Source organism: Elephas maximus, chromosome 18 (assembly GCF_024166365.1).
Source record: "Elephas maximus indicus isolate mEleMax1 chromosome 18, mEleMax1 primary haplotype, whole genome shotgun sequence".
Lineage (NCBI taxonomy): Eukaryota > Metazoa > Chordata > Mammalia > Proboscidea > Elephantidae > Elephas > Elephas maximus.
Window position 1 is genome coordinate 63,152,311 of NC_064836.1, and position 19,968 is coordinate 63,172,278.

A 19,968-nucleotide genomic window follows, 5' to 3' on the forward strand; every position below is an offset into this window, starting at 1 on the left:
GGAGGTAGGAAGTGGGGCATTGCTATATCTACCTAAACAACATTTGCATTTTATTCTTTGACTTAGTAGATCCACTACTTCTTATAATCTGTTTCCCAAAATAATAAATTACATTTTAACGTACTTACTCATCAGAGCACTCTTTGTAAAAACAAAAGGCTGGCAGCAACCTCCAAGTCCTTCAGCATAGGGCTGGTTGAATAAATGATGAAACATCGATACATAGGGGCATTATGCATGTGGAAAAATAATAAAGAAAATTTATACTACGACAGCAGGAATTTGTTGAGTATTTTTTAAAAAAGGCATGGTAGAAGAGTGTGTTACAGTATGCTAACTTTTGAGGACAAAAAAGGGTAGATATAAATATATAGATATAGATACGAATATATTTATAGGGTCGTTGTGAGTTGGAATTGACTTGATGGAAACGGGTTTGGGTTTGGTTTTGGTACAGAAGCAATGATGAGTCAATAGCAGTAAGTATCCCTTATATTTTAAAGAAGAAACAATGCTACTTATGAAGCTACCTATAGGAGGATGGAAGGAATAGGGAGAAGGAAAGGCACAGAGATGAAAGAGAGTTTTTTCTAAATGGCCTTGTTTTTACAGTTTTGAATTTGGAAGCATATACATGTTTTAAAGATTAAATCCTAAAAAAAGAAAAAACAATTACAGCAACAAAAATTGTCTCTAAAAAGCCTGGAACAATTGAATCTAGCTGCTATCTAGGTGGCGGCATAATCACACAGAGAACCATTTTTAAAAATAATTTTAAAACTCAGTATCTTGACTATGCATTTCTAGTGGGAAATACTTGAGAGATGAAAGTAACCACAAAGAGATCTTACCCTACATTTAGTAGTTTTATTTTAGTGATAATATTGGTATTATTATATGGAAACTTTCATATATTAAAAAAAAAAAAAATTATAGAATAAAGAAAATAATTATGTTAGTGTTAGGAACTCTAATTTTCAACAGAAAAAAGATAAAAATAAAATCTAAGGCATTAACTAAAACACTTGATAATATTTGATTTGAAATAGAAAAGTCAATTTTTTTTTTTCTGAAAAACTACATATTTCCTATCTTTGTCTAATGAAAGGATTTAGAAGCAATGACAAATCAGTAGCAGTGAATATTTGCAGTACCCAGATTTTGGACTTTAAAATACAATTTCCCACTGAAAGGAACTAGGGCTTCTCAGAGAAATGAAAGATTACAGATCTAGGACATTTTTTACATGAGAGAGCAAAGAAACTATCAAAGGCCATTGGAGTTATATCAGAAGGACACAGGATCCAATCTAAAGGGGACTCTCACTGACCAAATATGGGAAACTTTGACCCTCAACATGAATAGTAATTGCGATGGATGAAAACACGTAAATATATTTTAAATCCATGAGTTCTCAATAGTGCCCTTGTGGGGTGTGTATGTAAAATGACCTGATGAGGAAAATACCAGCCAAATCCCAAATGTTGGAAATTCTGTAGGAAAATGACTTGTTCTGCAGATAAATGTCACAGGGGGAGAAGAGTTGGTGTTGGGGGAGGGAGCTGTTAAAGATCTAGTCAGTGTGTCTGGTTTGAGCATAACACTTGTAAAAAGACATGGGATATTGAATGAACTGGATAATTTTAAGGACTTACTGTTAATTTTGTTAGATGTGATAGTGGTATTGGGGTAATTATTATTTTTTTAATTTTTGGGGTGAAGTGATATGACTGAGGGGGGACAATGGAAAGTATGTAGATGATCAAAATGGCATAATGTTGGTAATTTTTGAAGCTGGGTAATAGAGAGTCCATCTAATCCAGACCAACACAGTGTTTTATTAAAGCTTTTGACTTCTGCCATGTGATAGTCAAATAGTAATATTTTGTTGTAATTCTTACTTTCCTTAGGAGTTTTATTTTAGTTTTTAATTTTGTTATTGCTAACTAATTAGTTCCTAATTTTGTTATTGCTAACTAATTAGTTCCTAATGAGTGAAGTTTTTTTTTTTTTTTTTTTTTCCTGCCCAGTGTTATACCAGGTGGCATAGAAATGGCCCCATCTCCAGTAAATTGCACATTTATGTGGACACATTCACACACTGGAAATGCAGACGAGCTGAAATATTACAAGCTCAAAATTTGGGCGTTTACAACACAATGCTGTCTTTTAAGAAGATAAGAACATAATGTGAAAGTTGGATTTGATAGGTTGTGGGCTGTGGAGAGTGTCCACTTCTTTTTCTGTTTTTTTTTTGTTGTTGGCATACTTATCTATTAAGTTTTCTTGATACTCCTCTTTACCTGACGTCACTTTTATAGACCAATTCTTATGTAATTTAAGTAAGCAATAATAAAAGAAAAATGATGAAATCAGTGTTACAGTATCTTCTAAAGCCAGTGTGTTCCGTAATCAGTGGGATTAAGACTTTGGAATGGAAGAACATGGTCAGAATATTAAGTGACTGTTGATTATGTGTTTGCTGTAAAGGTACCTCATTTTTCTCTCTAGGTTAGCGAATAAGCAAGACAAGGAAGGGGCTTTAGGAGAAGCTGATGTGATTGAATGTCTGTCTCTGGAAAAATTGGTCAATGAGCACAAGTGCCTATGTCAGATAGTAAGTTTTTTTTTTTTTTTTTCCCTATCCTTTGAAATATGTTCACTGTAATTTAGTTTGTATGAAAGGGGACAGGCAGCTAGAAAATAGCCTTTTAACATAATTGTTTTTTAACTCAGGGAATCACACTCTCACTGTTCTACTGATTTATTTAATATTGTAATATTTGTTTTCTGTTTAATAGTCATTGATTTCCATAAACTATCCTTTAAGATTACAAATATTTTGAGATTTGCTTTTTGTATGAGGTTTTAAGATATTGCTGACAGGGCCTGTAAGCTATACCAACGTGTCATGTTATAAATTTTGTGCAGTGGTAAAGAAAAACTATAAATAATAAAATTTAAACAGTTAAGGATTTTATAATGAGTTTTGAACAGTCATATCAGACAAGTTATAATACAGCCTTAAGAAAAATGAACAGTGAGGATTTAATAATTTATTCTGGTTTCATAAAATGATCATTTGGCTGTCAATCTTAGTGGATGTTTACTGCTCTAAATTCCCTGGTGTAAGGAATTAAACCTTTCCGGTATTTTTATAAGTCAGGATATTTTTCTTCTGGCAGTTCAATTTCATTTTCCACTGAGCTTATTTAAAATTATAAATGACACTATAGACTTCTTGTCATGATATTTCCCATAGCTTACAGATAAAAAAACTATCCATAAAATATTTCAACTCGTGTGTATTAATGTTAGTGATTATTGCAGAAGAGTGTAAGTTAAATAAACAGGTGCTCCATATCATTAATATAAATGGATTGATTTGATGTTAGTAATTATACTTAATGCTTTATGCATAGATCTGTCTGAAGTACTTTTTAATTTAATCTTTGAGTCACATCAAGTCCTATGTTTCAGGAACCTTGTTCAGCAGTCTTGGGGTATGGAAAGAAAATTGACAAGTCCATTAAAAAAGGTCTTTACTGGCTCCTACATATCATTGCAAGAGACTTTGATGCCTTAAATGAACGCATCCAGAAAGATACAACAGAACAACGAGCTCTTGAGGAGCAAGAGAAAAGAGAAAGGGCTGAACGAGTGCGAAAATTGCGAGAAGAAAGGTAAGTCGTTTAAATTTGTAGCACGATGCATTTGAAGAGTCCAAAAATACCACAGTTTTATGAACAAATTAAGAGTTTTATCTATTCACTTTCCTTTTTATGTATAAAGGGAGACACTAAGTAGGTATTTCTATTCTTTGAGTATATTTTTCTCTGTATAAGTTTGGGTTATACATTTCTATGTTTACCTGATAGTGTTATAGTAGTTATTAGATTTACTCGTTATGTATTTATTATTTCTTAGAAATTTTTTGAATTATATCTCTTATTTCTCATGAGTATCTTTAGTTCAGTGGCTCTCAGCCAACAAGGTGATTGTCTTCCGTAGCAGACAGAATATCTGGAGATATTTTTAGTTGTCATGGCTAGGAGTTAGAGGGTGTTACTGGTATCTAATAGGATGCTCCTAAACATCCTGTGGTGCACAGGACAGTCTCACACAACAAAGAAATAAGTTGCCTGAAAGAAAACCTTTAAACTAAATTTGCCAAAGTTTAATTTTTTTAAATATAATGTTTACATAAATTTTACTAGAGTTAAGAATCAAGTTAAGCAAAATCTGGTTTTCACTAGTTTTGTCAGAGAGTAGACTAAGTTGTACTATTTCAGGTTTTTAAAAATGTGTTACCGGAAAGAAGACATTTAAGCTAAATGAAAGTGCTAAGATTTGAAAAGAAGTTTAATGAGAATCTCGGAATTTCTTTTTCCATTGGATTATTATATGGTGGGGGAGTATCGGAGGTCCAGGGAGGGTTTTTTAAGTGAGCTCCTGTAAGATCAAAGTTGCCCTCCATCTACCTAAGTAATATATTGGCCTTCCTCAGTTGCAAGCCTGGTGGGCAAGAACCCTCTACCCTTGGGTACTTCTTTAAGGTGCTTTCTTACACTATCAAGGAAATCTTCTGATTGTTGGTAATCTTTCATTTAATTCAAATATAGGACTTACAGGAAGTTAATATTTACCGAGATAGCTCTCTATCCCCATGTGCTCGAAACATGAGCAGTCATTCACTTGGATCTCTTTAGGTGCATCAAAGAAAGCATGGGGATAAGTAGTTTTGGCAGCTGTGGATATGGAGTGTTAGTTCCCGTGAGGATCTTTAGTTTTCTATTTGAGTGTATATTTTCATGATAGAAAAGGTCACTACAACCAATCACTGATGTATACCTTCCTTTCATATATTCGTAGAACTAAAATGTGTGGCCACACTTTTTGAACACTGCTCTTACTTTACCACCTAAGAAAACAAAACAAAACTTTGACTTGGATAAAAGACATCTAATATTCTTTTTTTTTTTTAAGTTTTTTGCTTTTTATATAAATATATTCTGTGTCATTAGATGGCGGACTTTTCCTAGGCCAGTCATGGTCTGAGGCCTGTACTATTGAACAAACCAAAACCAAACCAAACCCATTTCCGTTGAGTCGATTCTGACTCATCGCAACCTTATAGGACAGAGTAGAACTGCTCCATAGAGTTTCCAAGGAGCGGCTTTTGGATTTGAACTGCGGACCTTTTGGTTAGCAGACAAGCTCTTAACAACTGCGCCATGAGGGCTCACACTGTTGAACAGAGTTTCTGTAATTAAAAGTATGTTCAGTTTCTTAAATTCAACCTAATTGGTTTATATATTCATTTCCATTGTTTTTGAAAAACATTACAATGTACTATTGCTGGTTTGTAAAAAGTATATTGTTGTTATTAGGTGCTGTCAAGTTACTTCCAACTCTTAGTGACCGTATGTACAACAGAATGAAACACTGCCTGGTCCCAAGCTGTTATAAACTGAACTGTGCCCCTCAAAAATGTGTGTCGACTTGGCCAGGCCATGATTCCTAGTATTGTGTGGTTGACTCCCATTTTGTGATCTGATATGATTATCCTATGTGTTGTAAATCGTAAATGTCTGTGATGTTAATGAGGCAGGATTAGAGGCAGTTATGTTAATGATGCTGGACCCAATCTATAGGACCAAGTTGTATCTTGAGTCAGTCTCTTTTGAGATATAAAAGAGAGAAGAGGGGGACCTCATACACCAAGAAAGAAGTGTTAGGAGCAGAGCGTGTCTTTTGGACCTGGGTTCCCTGTGCTGAGAAGCTCCTAGACCAGGGGAAGATTGATGACAAGGACCTTCCCCGCAGATAAGACAAAAAGCCTTCCGCTGGAGTGCGCATCCTGAATTCAGACTGCTAACCTCCTAGACTGTGAGCGAATAATTTTCTCTTTGTTAAATCCATTCACTTGTTGTATTTGTTATAGCAGTACTAGATAACTAAGGCAGAATTTGGTACCAGGAGTGGGGTGCTGCTCTAACAGATACCACAGACACACAGGATAGGCAAATAGGACCACCCAATTCTGAAGGAGCAGAATTGCTGTGAGACTGGAAGGCAAAGTTGAAGCCCAAGGCTGAGGGACCTCCACCCAGAATCCAGAGAATGTGGCCAACACCCAGAGTCTGGAGGGCAGGGCCATTGCTTAAATGATCTCAAAGAACAGAGGATTATTTTCAAGCCCTGAGAGCTAATGTAATGTATTCTGCTGATTTGCTTGGTGCCTGTTATCCCTTTCCTTCCATTCGTAATGGAAAGTCCTACTTTGTCCCCGTTCCACCATTGTGCTTTGGAAACAAATAACTGGTATTCTAGATTTCACAGATGAAGAGGAGTTTTGCCCTAGAATGGAATTTGGACTTAGAGTTGCTTTAAGAATTCCTGAATGATATGATGGGGTGAATGTGTTTTACATGTGGCAAGGACATGAATTGGGGTGGGGGGCAAAGGGTGGAATGTTATGGATTGAATTGTGTCCCCCAGATATGTGTGTCAACTTGACTAGGCCATGATTGCCAGTATTATGTGGTTCCCCGCCATTCTGCAATCTGATGTGATTATTCTATATGTTGTAAATCCTAATCTCTATGATGTTAATGAGACAGGATTAGAGGCTGTTATGTTAATGAGGCAGGACTCAATTCATAGGATTAGGTTGTAATCTTGAATCAATTTCTTTTGAGATATAAAAGAGAGAAGTGAGCAGAGGAGAGGGGAACCTCATACCACCAAGAAAGAAGTGTCAGGACCCAGGGTCCCTGCACTGAGAAATTCCTAGACCAGGAGAAGATTGATGACAAGGACTTTTTGACAGAGAGAGGAAGCCTTCTCCTGGAGCAAGTGCCCTGAATTTGGACTGCTAGCTTCCTGGACTGTGAGAGAATAAATTTCTGTTTGTTAAAGCCATCCATTTGTGGTATTTCTGTTACAGCAGCAGTAGGTAACTAAGACACATGCCATTATCACAGTTGTTGCTATGTTTGATCCCATTGTTGCAACCACTGTGTCAGTCCATCTCATTGAGGGTTCGTCCCCTTTTTCGCTCACCCTCTACTTTACTAAACATGATATCCTTCTCCAGGGACGGGTTCCTTCTGATAACTTGTCCAAAGTACTTGAGATGAAGTCTCACCATCCTCATTTCTAAGGAGCATTCAGGCTGTACTTCTTCCAAGACAGATTTCTTCATTCTTCTGCCACTTCATGGTATATTTGATATTCTTCGCTAACACCGTAATTCAAATACATCAATTCTTCTTCAGTCTTTCTTATTCATTGCCCAGGTTTCACGTGCATAGGAGGTGATTGAAAACACCATGGCTTTGGTCAGGTCCACCTTGTCTTTTTTTTTTTAACACTCTAAAGAGGTCTTTTGCAGCAGATTTGTCCAATGCAATGTGTGGTTTGATTTCTTGACTGCTGCTTTCATGGGTGTTGATTTTAAGTCCAAGTAAAATGAAATCCTTGACAATCTCAATATTTTCTCCATTTTTCATGATATTGCTTGTTGATCCAGTTGTGAAGATTTTTTTTCCTTTATGTTGAGATGTAATCCATACTGAAGGCAATAGTCTTTGATCTTCATCAGTGAGTGCTTCAAGTCCTCTTCACTTTCAGCAAGGAAGGTTGTGTCAAAGCATACCGTAGCTTGTTAATGACTCATTCTGCAATCCCGAGGCCTCATTCTTCTTCATATAGCCCAACTTCTCTGATTATTTGCTCAGCATACAGATTGAGTAAGTATGGTGTAAGAATACAGCCCTGACACATAACTTTTCTTATTTTAAGCCATGCAATATTGCTCGTTCTGTTTGAACGACTGTGTCTTAGTCTTTGTACAGGTTCTGCATGAGTACCATTAAAAGTGTTTGGAATTTCTATTCTCAGTGTTATCCATAACTTTTTATGATCCACACAATTGAATGTTTTTGCTTAGTCAATAAAACACAGGTAAACCTCTCTTTGGTATTCTCTGCTTTCAGCCAAGGTCCATCTGACATTAAAAATGATATCTCTTGTTCCATGCCCTCTTCTGAATCTGGCTTGAATTTCTGGCAATTTCCTGACAATGTACTGCTGCTACTTTTTCTGAATTATTTTCAACAAAATTTTACTTGTGTGTGACATTAATGATATTTTGTTCAGTAATTTCTGCATTCTGTTGGATCACCTTTGTTTGGAATGGGCACAAATATCAATCTCTTCCAGTCTGTTGCGTAGGCAGGTGTCTTCCAGATTTCTTGGCATTGACCAGTGAGTGCTTTTAGTGTTGCATCTTTTTGTTGAAACATCTCAGTTGGTATTCCATCAATTCCTGGAACTTTGTTTTTCAACAGTGACTTCAGTGCAGCTTGAATTTCCTTCAGGTACCATCAGTTCTTGATCATATGCTTACTTGTGAAATGGTTGAATATTGCCCAATTCTTTTTGGTGCAATACTCTGTGTACTCCTTCTACGTTCTTTTGATGCTTCCTGTATCGTTCAATACTTTGCCCATACCATCCTTCAGTATTGCTACTCAAGGCTTAAATTTTTTCTTCAGTTCTTTCAGCTTGAGAAATACTGAGTGTGTTCTTCGCTTATGATTTTCTAACTCCCGGTGTTTGCTCATTTCATTATAATACTTTACTTTGTCTTTTCAAGCTGCCCTTTGAAATATTCTGTTCAGCTCTTTTACTTCATTTCTTCCATTTGCTTTAGCTGCTCTGCGTTCAAGAGTAAGTTTCAGAGCCTCTCTTGACATCTGTTTTGGTTTTTTCTTTCCTGACTTTTTAAGGACCTTTTGCTTTCTTCATGTATGATGTTCTTGGTGTCATCCCACAACTCATCTGGTCTTCAGTCATTAGTGTTCATTGCCTCAAATCAGTTCTTGAAATGTTCTCTAAATTCAGGTAGCATATACTGAAAGTGGTCTTCTGGCAGCATACCATACAGTGTTCCACTGCTATTTATAAGGTTTTCACTGGTCAGTTTTTTTAGAAGTAGATGGCCAGGTCCTTCTTCCTAATGTATCTTGGTCTGGAAGCTTCACTGAAACCTCTCCATCTTAGGTGACCCTGCTGGCATTTGAAATACCAGTGGCATAGCTTCCAGCATCATAGCAACATGTAAGCCACCATAGTACGACAGACTGACAGACGAGTGGATATACTAGATACCTGAAATTACTTGTTAATAAATGAGTAACATTAATGACTGTCCCATAAGTTTATTCATTTACAGAGTGCTCACATATAATTACTTTATATAATGCAGTAGCCTTATGTGGTAGGTATTATTTTCTACATTTGTAGAAAGGCTGAAGCTCAAAAGCTCAGATACAAGCTTGAGATCACAGAAGTAATACATTGCACAGTTTCATGTTTTGGCATGTTAAGTTCCGAATGAAAAGATATTTATTTCTATGATCTGGTTAATATAATATTAATGAATATTTACATAGCTATACTATGCTTTTAGTCTAGTGGCAGATCTATAATAATCTCTGTCGTCAACTGTATGATTTGGTAATTTGTCGCTCTTCATATGTAGGCAGCATTAACTGTAAATCACAGACAGTGGTAACTAATATGGGAATACTTACTTAATCTGAGTGATATAAGGGAACTTCTGTTATGCAGAGCAACAGTTGTTATTGTTGTTAGTTGCTTTTGAGTCAGTTCTGACTCATAGCGACCCTGGGTACAACAGAATGAAACCCTGCCGGGTCCTGAGCCATCTCACACTTGCTGGTATGCTTAAGCCCATTGTTGTAGCCACTGTGTCAGTCCATCTCAGTGAGGGTCTTCCTCTCTTTCGCTGACCCTCTACTTTACCAAGCATGACATCCTTTTCCAGTGACTGGCTCCCCGATATCCTGTCCAAAGTACATGAAATGACGTCTCATCATCCTGGCTTCTAAGGAGCATTCTGACTGTACTTCTTCCAGGACAGATTTGTTCTTCTGGCAGCTTATGGTATATTCGATATTTTTTGCCAACACCGTAATTCAAAGGCATCAGTTCTTCGGTCTCCTTATTCATTGTCCAACTTTTGCATGCATATGAGGCGATTGAAAATACCATGACTTTTGTCAGGTGCCCCTTAATCCTCAAAGTAACATCTTTTCTTTTTAACAGTAACTTTAAAGAGGGGTTTTGCAGCAGATTTGCCCAATAATACCAGTTCATTTCAGCTCACTAGTGCCTAGGATATTGATCTGTTTGCGTTCCGGTTCATCCTCTAATAATCGGAACGTGGAATGTACAAACTACGAATGTAGGAAATTTGGAGGTTGTCAAAAAAAAAGAAAAAGAAATGCAACAGTTGTTATCTAATTAAAATATGATATATAACTTTAAAATGTTTCAGTTTATATTAGTGTTTTGTCATATACTTCTATGTAATCATCTGTAGATGATGCTGCTTCATTATTTTTGTATAATAAATAAAATATGTTTGAACATGGTTGTGTATAAATAAAAATATACATTGGATTAAAAAGATGTTCTCCCAAGTATACTTTTCATGAGAAGACACAGCCTTAAAGAAAAGCGTTAATAAGAGAACTTATTAATATCAGCACCAGTGGAGAGACAGCACTGATTTTGGAGGGTAATTAATAAAGATAAGCTCCTTGCATTTGGCAAAGTAATTAACATGAACTGTCGACGTAAAAAAGTAATGGGAAGTATCATTTTTGTCAGTATGTCTTTCTTCTAAAATTCAAATTATTAGTATTTACATGGGGGTATAGTAGCATCAAAACCAAACCCAAACCAAACCCATTGCCGTCGAGTTGATTCTGACTCACAGGATAGAGTAGAACTGCCCCACAGAGTTTCCAAGGAGTGCCTGGTGGGTTCGAACTGCTGACCTTTTGGTTAGCAGCTTTAACACTTAACCACTACACCACCAGGGTTTCCATAGTACCATAAGAATTCCCTGAAACACTCCGTAATTAAAAGCCACTTTCAGATGTTTAAATTACAAAGTTTAATAGCTTTACACTTACTGAAAGTTTTCTTAAACATGGCTCAGTACCTTCTTGTGAGGAATTCAAATTGTTTTTTCTTCATTTGATAGGGAAGAAAGAGAACGAGATCAGGCTGAACTGGATGGAAACGGTGGTCTTGCTGAGTTGGACCCAGAACCGATTACTGTTAATCCTTTCCAGCCAATAGCGTCTGTGATCATTGAGGTATGGTTAGTGGCAAATGTAATTTTTATATCTTAAATTATAAAGTTGGAAGTTGGGAGAGGAGGCAAATTGTTAGGAAAAGGAGATTGTGTGATAGAAAGAAATGTTTCGTCAGAGATTATTTATGAAAGAAATGTGAGAGATGGGTTATAGGTTTATTGCTTTTGTTCCTCTTCTAGTTTACCTTTTGTTCTAGTGTAAAAATGGGAAGATGACTTAAGAATTAAATGGGAATGAATATGAAGGTTGAATGTAGCAGTTATATAGTTACTCTTCTGATAAATCTTTTTTGTCATTTATTTCACATGATGGTAATACATTTACTCTTATTTACATGATCTTTGACACTGCATTGCTGTTACTATCCCTTGCAGTAATATTTAGGTGCTGGTAATACATTAGAGTATATACTCAATAATAATAAGGATACTTAATAATGTTAAAAAATATTGTAAGTTCTTCTACATCTAAATAACATTTATTTTAATTTTAGTTGTCATGTATTTACAAAAATTAATTTGTAGATTTTAATTTTGAAGAAGTTAAGTTGTGGGGGTGAGCATGTGTGTGTATGCCTGCGTCTGTGTGTCTGTGTCTTTCTTTTCAATGTCTCTTGGTGGATGGAGTTTGCCTCTTAGCCCTGCTTTCATCGCGGTCAGCAGCCTTGCCTCCTTGGAGGCAGTGCTTCCCAAACCTCCTCTCCACTCACTGAGAGCTGAATGTGGAGGCAGACTTGCTGTTCCTGCCAGTGTGCTCTCCATTCCCAGTGCCCTGTCACTGCCTCCTCACACACAGGTGCTCATCTGGAAGGGGGATGATTGTGTCTTCCTAGGGGCTGCTGCTGAGAAGGGAAGCAGCTCCACAGGTAAGAAGATGGTTGTATATTTTTGGTGTTGTTTCATTTTACAAAATAATTGTTAATATGAGATATTTGGTGTTAAGATACCCAAAAGTTCTTTATATTAAATCTTTTATTAACCAAGTTATGTTTACATTCACTGTGTTTTTCTAAGTACAGTAAAGCCATCTTAATAGTATGAGCTATTTTTCTTCATCCTATCAAGTATTATATTTGTTGAATTTTGTTTTATGTTCTTTTCAAAATATTGGTAGAGAAAAAGGGAAACAAGTTTTACTTTTCATGTTGGAATATTCATTACTGTGTGTGTAATAAAGCTGGCCTTGTAAATAATGGCCAATTATTTTAGAATAAAGTGGTTACAGATTAATTAGAAGATCCTAATGCTTCTCCCAAAGTTGTATATTTCACTATACAAAGGCTAAGTGAACAACACTGCTGTACACTGTAATACACCAGATATAGTAAGTCTCTGAATTAATTGGTGGCATGGGAAAGTACAGTCGATACGTTTTTACCAAAAAAGTAATTTTAAGAAGATTGGTCAGTAAAGAAATGAAAATAAATTGCTAATAGTTTCCTTTATTACCAGGCATATTTTTTTTCTTTTTTCTGTACAGAATTTCGCCTTTATAGCTTTTGCATTTTATAGAAGCACCCAGCATTCCTTTTGTTTTACCAGAGATGATTCAGATGCTATGGTATTAGTTCTGAAATACACACACAGATCACTGAAACAAAGTAAACCTAGTTACGTATGAGCATTTGTAATAGAATAAAGATGACATTTCAAATCTGAGCAAAAAAGATGTTGGAACAACTAAACAACTATTTGGAAAAAAGCAAAATTATTAAAAACTATATATCAAATTGAATTTCAAGAAGTATTAAGGGTTTAGATGTACTAAAAAAAAAACCTTTAAAAATACTAGTAGATAATATAGTTAAATATTTATGTAAGTCTGGAGGAGGGAAAATTTTGAAAGCAGGACAATCAGGGCAAAAATCATAGTGAATAATGAATAGATATTATTTTCAAATTTTGAGGAGCTGTTCTATAAAGATAAAAAGCAAAAATAAATAGGGAAAATATTTAAGACACATAAGACAAAGAACCTTTACCAGTTATTACAGATATGAGAATTTAAAAGAAAAATGGACATTGGTTCCCCAAAGAAGAAGAAGGAAAAAAATTAAAAAATGGCAGTAGGCATATATAGTGATAGTTCATCCTCACTAATAATAAACCCATTGCTGTTGAGTCGATTCCAACTCATAGTGACCCTATAGAACAGAGTAGAACTGCCCTGTAGAGTTTCCAAGGAGCGCCTGGTGGGTTTAAACTGCCGACCTTTTGGTTAGCCGTAGCACTTAACCACTATGACACCAGGGTTTCCTCACTAATAGTAAAAAAGACATTTAAATCTAGCCTAATGAAGTCAAAACAGCAGATAAAAATATTTATAAGCTTGGCAGAGATTAAAATAAGCTAATAATTATATGCAACATTGAAAAAGATATAGGGAAATATTCTGTCAACCCTTTGGCTGGGGTGTAAATTAATTCAGTCTTTCTGAAGTTCATGAATGCATATCACATTTTAGAGTATGCTTACCCACTGATGCAGCGATTCTACTGTTAGGAGTTATCCTAAAGCACTAATAGGCCAAATGCATTTTTTTATAATAGTGAAAAATTAGAAATAACTTCTTTGTCCATTTATAGGGAATTGGTAAAATAAGTTATGCTGTAACTATTCAGATGGTAATATAATTACATTTATTTTGTGTCCGACACTATTCTAAGCATTTAGTATATTCATTGACATTGAAAGAAATGCATATTCTTAGATAAAAATTTCAATTTTTTTTGTTTAAAAAACAAATGCATAAACATGTATGTATAGAGAGACAATCGCACATTCATGTGTGTTTGTGGGTAGTGCATGCCTGTGTGTGTGTGGGATTAGGCAGAGAAAAAGAACTCTTGTTGATTACACAGCAAACAGTGATCATCTCCAGAATGGGGTGTTATTGATGGTTTTTGTTTTCTTTCTTTATGTTTTCTAAATGTTTGGCAATTACATGTTTTAGTGATATGTTCAACAAGTAATTTTTAATAGATATATTACAAGTGTCCTTTAAGTTACAGAATGCTCTTGGATGGATTATTTGATTTTTCCTTTGAAACTGTCGTAGACACAACCATTGTAGTAAAGATAATATACTTCATTTTTATTAGAATGAAAAGAAACTTGAAAAAAAGAGGCAGAAGATAGAGAAAGACAGCGATGGCTGCCCCCTGAAGCATAAAATGGAGCATGAACAAATAGAGACCCAGAGCCACATCAGTGACAGTAGCCAAAAAAACAGTGAGTTTGGAATAGCAGAAAATTACAAGGAAGCATTAACTCAGCAGTTGGAGAATGAAGATGAGACAGACCAGCAGTCTTCAGAATCAGGTGTTAAATCTAGTTATTTAAAATGTATAGCTTATTTGTATTTCTTTTACTATAATCATTTTCACAAAAAGATGTACTCTATATATATATAAATATATTTTTTTATATATATAAATATTTTTTTTGTCTTCAGCTGTAGTATTCATTGTGATTTTTCCATGGTCTTTATTTACTTATTAGCCAGTTTGCTCCTAACTTATGTTTTTAATCATGATGATTTTGTAACTTAAAAGGATTTCAGTAAAAAGTTCCATTTTCAATTTTATTTTCATGGTTTGGAACACAGTGTATCCCAAGAATTCTTGGGAATGTATTTAATACCTTTAGGTTTTTGTTTTTTTTTAAGCTTCATACTACTACAATTAGCATCACTTTTTTTAATTGACTATTTCGATAGGATGCAAACAGAAAGCTTTTTAAAAGTCTTGTCAAATAGCCATTTTTCCTCTTACTTTAATACCACACAAAATCTAATTGGTAATTGTGTTAGTTATCTAGTGCTGCTATGACAGAAATACCACAAGTGAGTGGCTTAAACAAACAGAAATTTATTTTCTCACAGTTTAGGAGGCTAGAAGTTCGAATTCAGGGCACTGGCTCCAGAGGAAGGCTTTCTCTCTCTGCTGGCTTTGGAGGAAAGTCCTTGTCTCTTCAGCTTCTATTTTGTGGCTTCTTGCAGATCTCATGTGGCGTGGCATCTGTCTTCCCCCATATGTGCTTTTTTGCTTCCTTGTTTAATCTGCTCTCTTATATCTCAAAAGAGACTTATTTACAACACGCCCTACCCTAATACAGCCTCATTAACCCAACAAAGAAAACCCATTCTCATATGGGATTATAACCACAGATATAGGGGTTAGGATTTACAACACTTATTTTGGGAGGACACAACTCAATCCATAACACTATTACCTTTCCTAACTGGTAATGTGATTTTACAGGAAGTTCAGGTCTTTTGATGTCATAGAGAGACAGCCTGCATTATTCAGGAAACCTGTGATAGAATCGTAACTCTCCCATCTACTAAACCAAAACACAGACCCATTGCCATAGAGTTGATTCCACCTCACGGTGACCCTATATGACAGAGTAGAACTGCCCCATAGGGTTTCCAAGGCCGTAAATCTTGACAGAAGCAGACTGCTACATCTTTCTCCTTCGAGCAGCTGGTGGGTTTGAATTGCCAACCTTTTGGTTAGCAGCCTAGTGCTTTAACCACTGTGCCATATTTTTATATAAACTTCTTTAGTCCTAGTTTTCTCATGTCTATGTTGAGGGCAATTCATATAAAATAACCCTGCCGCGTTCCTACCACTATGCCTGATGCATTGGAAATGTACAATAATTGCTACTTCCTTACCATTCCTACTTAGTGATATGGTTGTATTGAACATAAGAATTTTTTGTACAGGGTCTCAGGGTTTATGGAAAGTAAGGTCTCAATCCCTGAAGTGCGGATTGTCTAACATGCACGTTTTGCTGGATGAATAGTATTAGTTGTAAAAGTTAAACTTTTTGTCCATTGGGAAATTCACATCGACAGGGAACTGCCAGAAATTCAAGCCAGATTCAGAAGAGGATGTGGAACGAGGGCTATCATTGCTAATATCAGATCTTGGCTGAAAGCAGAGAATTACCAGAAGTATGTTTGTTTGCCTGTGTTTTATTGACTATGCAAAGGCTTTCAACTGTGTGGATCATAACAAGTTATGGATAACATTGCAAAGAATGGGAATTCCAGAATACTTAATTGTGCTCATGAGGAACCTATACATAGACCAAGAGATAGCCTTTTGAACAGAATAAGGGGATATGATGTGCCTAGTTAGGGTTGTATCCTTTCACCATACTTAGTCTGTGTGCTGAGCAAATAATTCGAGAAGCTGGACTATCTGAAGAAGAACGCAGTGTCAGGATTGAAGGAAGAATCATTAACAACCTGCAGTATGCTGATGACACAACCTTGCTTGCTGAAAGGGAAGAGGACTTGAAGCACTTACTGATGAAGATCAAAGACTACAGCCTTCAGTATGGATTACGCCTCAACGTAAAGAAAATGGAAATCCTCCCAATGGACCAATAAGCAACATCATGATAAACGGAGAGAAGACTGAAGTTGTAAAGGATTTCATTTTACTTAGATCTACAATCAACACCCACAGAAGGAGAAGTCAAGAAATCAAATGACACATTGCATTGGACAAATCTGCTGCAAAAGACCTCTTTAAAGTTTTAAAAAGCAGAGATATCACTTTAAGGCCTATGGTATGCCTGACTCAAGCCATGTGTTTTCAGTGCCTCCCATGCATTCAAAAGCTAGACAATGAATAAGGAAGACCGAAGAAGAATTTAGGCCGTTGAATTGTGGTGTTGGCGAAGAATATTGAATATACCATGGACTGCCAGAAGAACAAACGAATCTGTCTTGGAAGAAGGAAAGCCAGAATACTCCTTTGAAGCAAGGAAGGCAAGACTTTGTCTCACATACTTTGGACATGATATCAGGAGAGACCAGTCCCTGGAGGAGGACAGCATGCTTGGTAGAATAGAGGGTCAGCGCAAAAGAGGAAGGCCCTCAGTGAGGTGGATTGACACAGTGGCTACAGCAGTGGGCTCAAACATAGCAATGATTGTGAGGATGGTGCAGGACCAGGCATTGTTTTATTCTGTTGTACATAGGGTCACTGTAAGTCAGAACCAAATCATTGGTACCTAATAACAACAACAACATAGCTCTGTCAATAGAGTTAAACAGAAGATAGATTTATGGCAGTTTCTCGATTTCTTGAAAAGACTTTCTGAGACTAATACATTGTTGAAGAGCAAAATGACTTGGCTGTGATGTAACACCTCTCCTTCCACAGCCCTTTGTGAGCTTTATGGAAACTCCTGCAATTAGACAACTATATCTGCTTAGTATGACACTAGGAAGGAGCCCCTGTATGGCACAAACGGTTAAACACTTGACTACTAGCCCAGAGGTTGGCAGTTTGAACCTACTCAGTGACATCTGGGAAGACAGGCCTGGAGATCTGCTTCCGAAAGGTCACAGCCTTGAAAACCCTGTGGAGCAGTTCTACTCTGCACATGTGAGGTCGCCGTGAGTCAGAATCGACTTGACGGCAACTAAAAACAGCATGACGCTAGGAAACAAATATAAGTTTCTTTCAGTGAGCTTTTTTTTTTTTTTTAAATTCTGAATAATTTTTCTTTGAATTTAAAATATAGGATTTTTGTTTGTATTATTTTTATTATTATTTTATTCACTCAATAAGCAATTCCTTAAAAAATTGATTCTTGGTATGAACAAGTAAGTTTAATAGAAGATATATTTCTGTGTTAAATAATTATACCAATATTTTAGTTGTATTCTTTTTTTTATTATTATTATAGCATAGAAATTTACTCTTCCCCAAAGGTATAAAGTTCCATGTTTATATTCTTGTAGATAACAGTAAAAAGAAAACTAAAAAACTAAGAATAAAAAGGAGTCACCGGGTAGAGCCCGTTAACACAGATGACACTGCTCCTAAGAGTGCAACACCACCCCCCCCTCCTCCTCCTGGTGAGTAAATTAACAGTGATACTGACTTTGGAAATACTGGTTTAAACAATGGAGACAAAAAGGAAAAGAAGGAAAATTGCATAGTATTTATTCAGTATACTTCTTTCTTTGTGAATTTTTGAAAAAGATACGTTTCAAGAATTCTTCACTCTGTCTACTTTGTCCAAAATTTATCAACATATGTTATCTATTGCTTTTTTTAATTGGAAAAAAAGTTTCATAAAAGCAAAAATTAAGTAAAAACTAAGAAAACTTTACCTAAGCACTTCCTAGAATGTGTTCAAGCTATATTTGAAAGATCAGTACCCAGATTGCCAAAAAAAACATTAGATTTGATGGATCGATGGACCTTTCATCATAAAAGTTAACGTTTGAAACCAAGGTGTGTGAATTTTTCCATTATATTTCCAACATACATACTCAGTCTGTAAATTGGTATGAGGATTAAATAGATTAATGCCTGTAAAGAACTGGAACATTTTAACTGCATAGTAATCGTGAGTTCTTCTTTTCAACACAAAGCCTAGTACTTCATGTTCTATTGGTGCTTGGTATTATCTGGTGATTGAATGTATTTATAATGCCATTGTTGCCCTTCATTGATGGCTTAAGATGGTGAAATCTTCTTTGAGAATTTTTCAGGACTCATTTACAGTATTCCATTTGATAATAAATGATTTCTTTTAGTCTCTACCAGGGGTTAGAACGGTAACCTAACGTGAAGACTGTTTTTTTTTTTTTTTTAGTTAAATGTGAATAAAAACTTAAAGCTGATGTTAGCAGCCTACAGTTATATTTTTAAATACAAGACATTTATAATGAGTTTATGGCTCTCCAGAACTGTGTCATTGCATATATTTCAATTGACATCAAATGCTATATATACTTCCTATCAAGGGAGGGAGCCTCTCAGTAGACATAAAGACACATTGTTTAACATGTTTTTAAATGTTTTGTTCTGTTTTTTCTAGTTGGCTGGGGCACCCCCAAAGTCACTAGATTTCCAAAACTTGAGCCTCTTGGTGAAACACGTCATAATGGTAATGTAAAGGCATTGGTTTTCAGATATCACCTGTACATCTTTACATCTACTTTTCTGACCTCATAACTTTCACTCGTATTTTATTTTTGGAAACCTTTCCAATTCACAAATCCTTTTTCATGGCTTAATTTTTTTTTTTTTTCATTTCACTTAATTTTTTATTCTTAAGTGCATTTTGTGTCCATACAATTTGATCTGGTATTTATCTTAAAATACAAAAGTAAAAATAATCATAGCTTCTGTTTATTAATATTTATGTAGATAATTATGAAAAGGTTTTCAGCAATTTAAATTAGAGACATTATAATTATAGTGTTGAAAAACTACAGCGTCCTACATATTCTCAATAGATGCAATGATCATACCACATAATTATTTTTTCTCTGCTCCTAGTGAGATACTCAGATACCAAAACCAAACCAAACCTATTGAGTCAGAATTCATTCTGATTCATAAGATACTTAGATACTGAATATTAAAATGAAGTAAACAGAATTTGTAGAATTAGAGATCAAATCAGTAAACCAAATAAGAATACTGACTAGAAAAAGAAGTTACTAAAGACTTAATTCACTCAAGATAACAATATTCTTTAAATGAACATAACATTAGCCATAGTCCAGCTAGTATGTATAATTATATGTAGATATAGCTCAATAAACTTATTCATCAAGAAAGTCCAGTTCCTTATTTCAGGGCTCTGTGTTTACCTAATCTAGAACTTGTTTCCTAAGGAGATCACTTAATAGATTAAAAAGTCAGAGGTTTAATCTTTAGATTATAAGTTGTATTAAACCGTATAAAACATTTTTTTTTATTCAGGGGGTACGTAAATGTGCTATT

The 19,968-nt window shown here is 35.4% G+C and overlaps 1 protein-coding gene across 2 annotated transcripts in view; it reads left to right on the forward strand.

Annotated features, from left to right (window-relative positions):
• The window catches only part of ARL13B (ADP ribosylation factor like GTPase 13B), a 90,615-nt gene that overhangs the window by 64,453 nt on the left and 6,194 nt on the right, over positions 1–19,968 (forward strand). For both annotated transcript variants that reach the window (XM_049857820.1, XM_049857821.1), the window contains exons 4-9: positions 2,512–2,617; positions 3,481–3,683; positions 11,084–11,198; positions 14,299–14,518; positions 17,967–18,083; positions 19,055–19,123. In XM_049857820.1, coding sequence (XP_049713777.1) covers positions 2,512–2,617; positions 3,481–3,683; positions 11,084–11,198; positions 14,299–14,518; positions 17,967–18,083; positions 19,055–19,123 — 830 coding nt within the window. The remainder of the gene's footprint in view (positions 1–2,511; positions 2,618–3,480; positions 3,684–11,083; positions 11,199–14,298; positions 14,519–17,966; positions 18,084–19,054; positions 19,124–19,968) is intronic.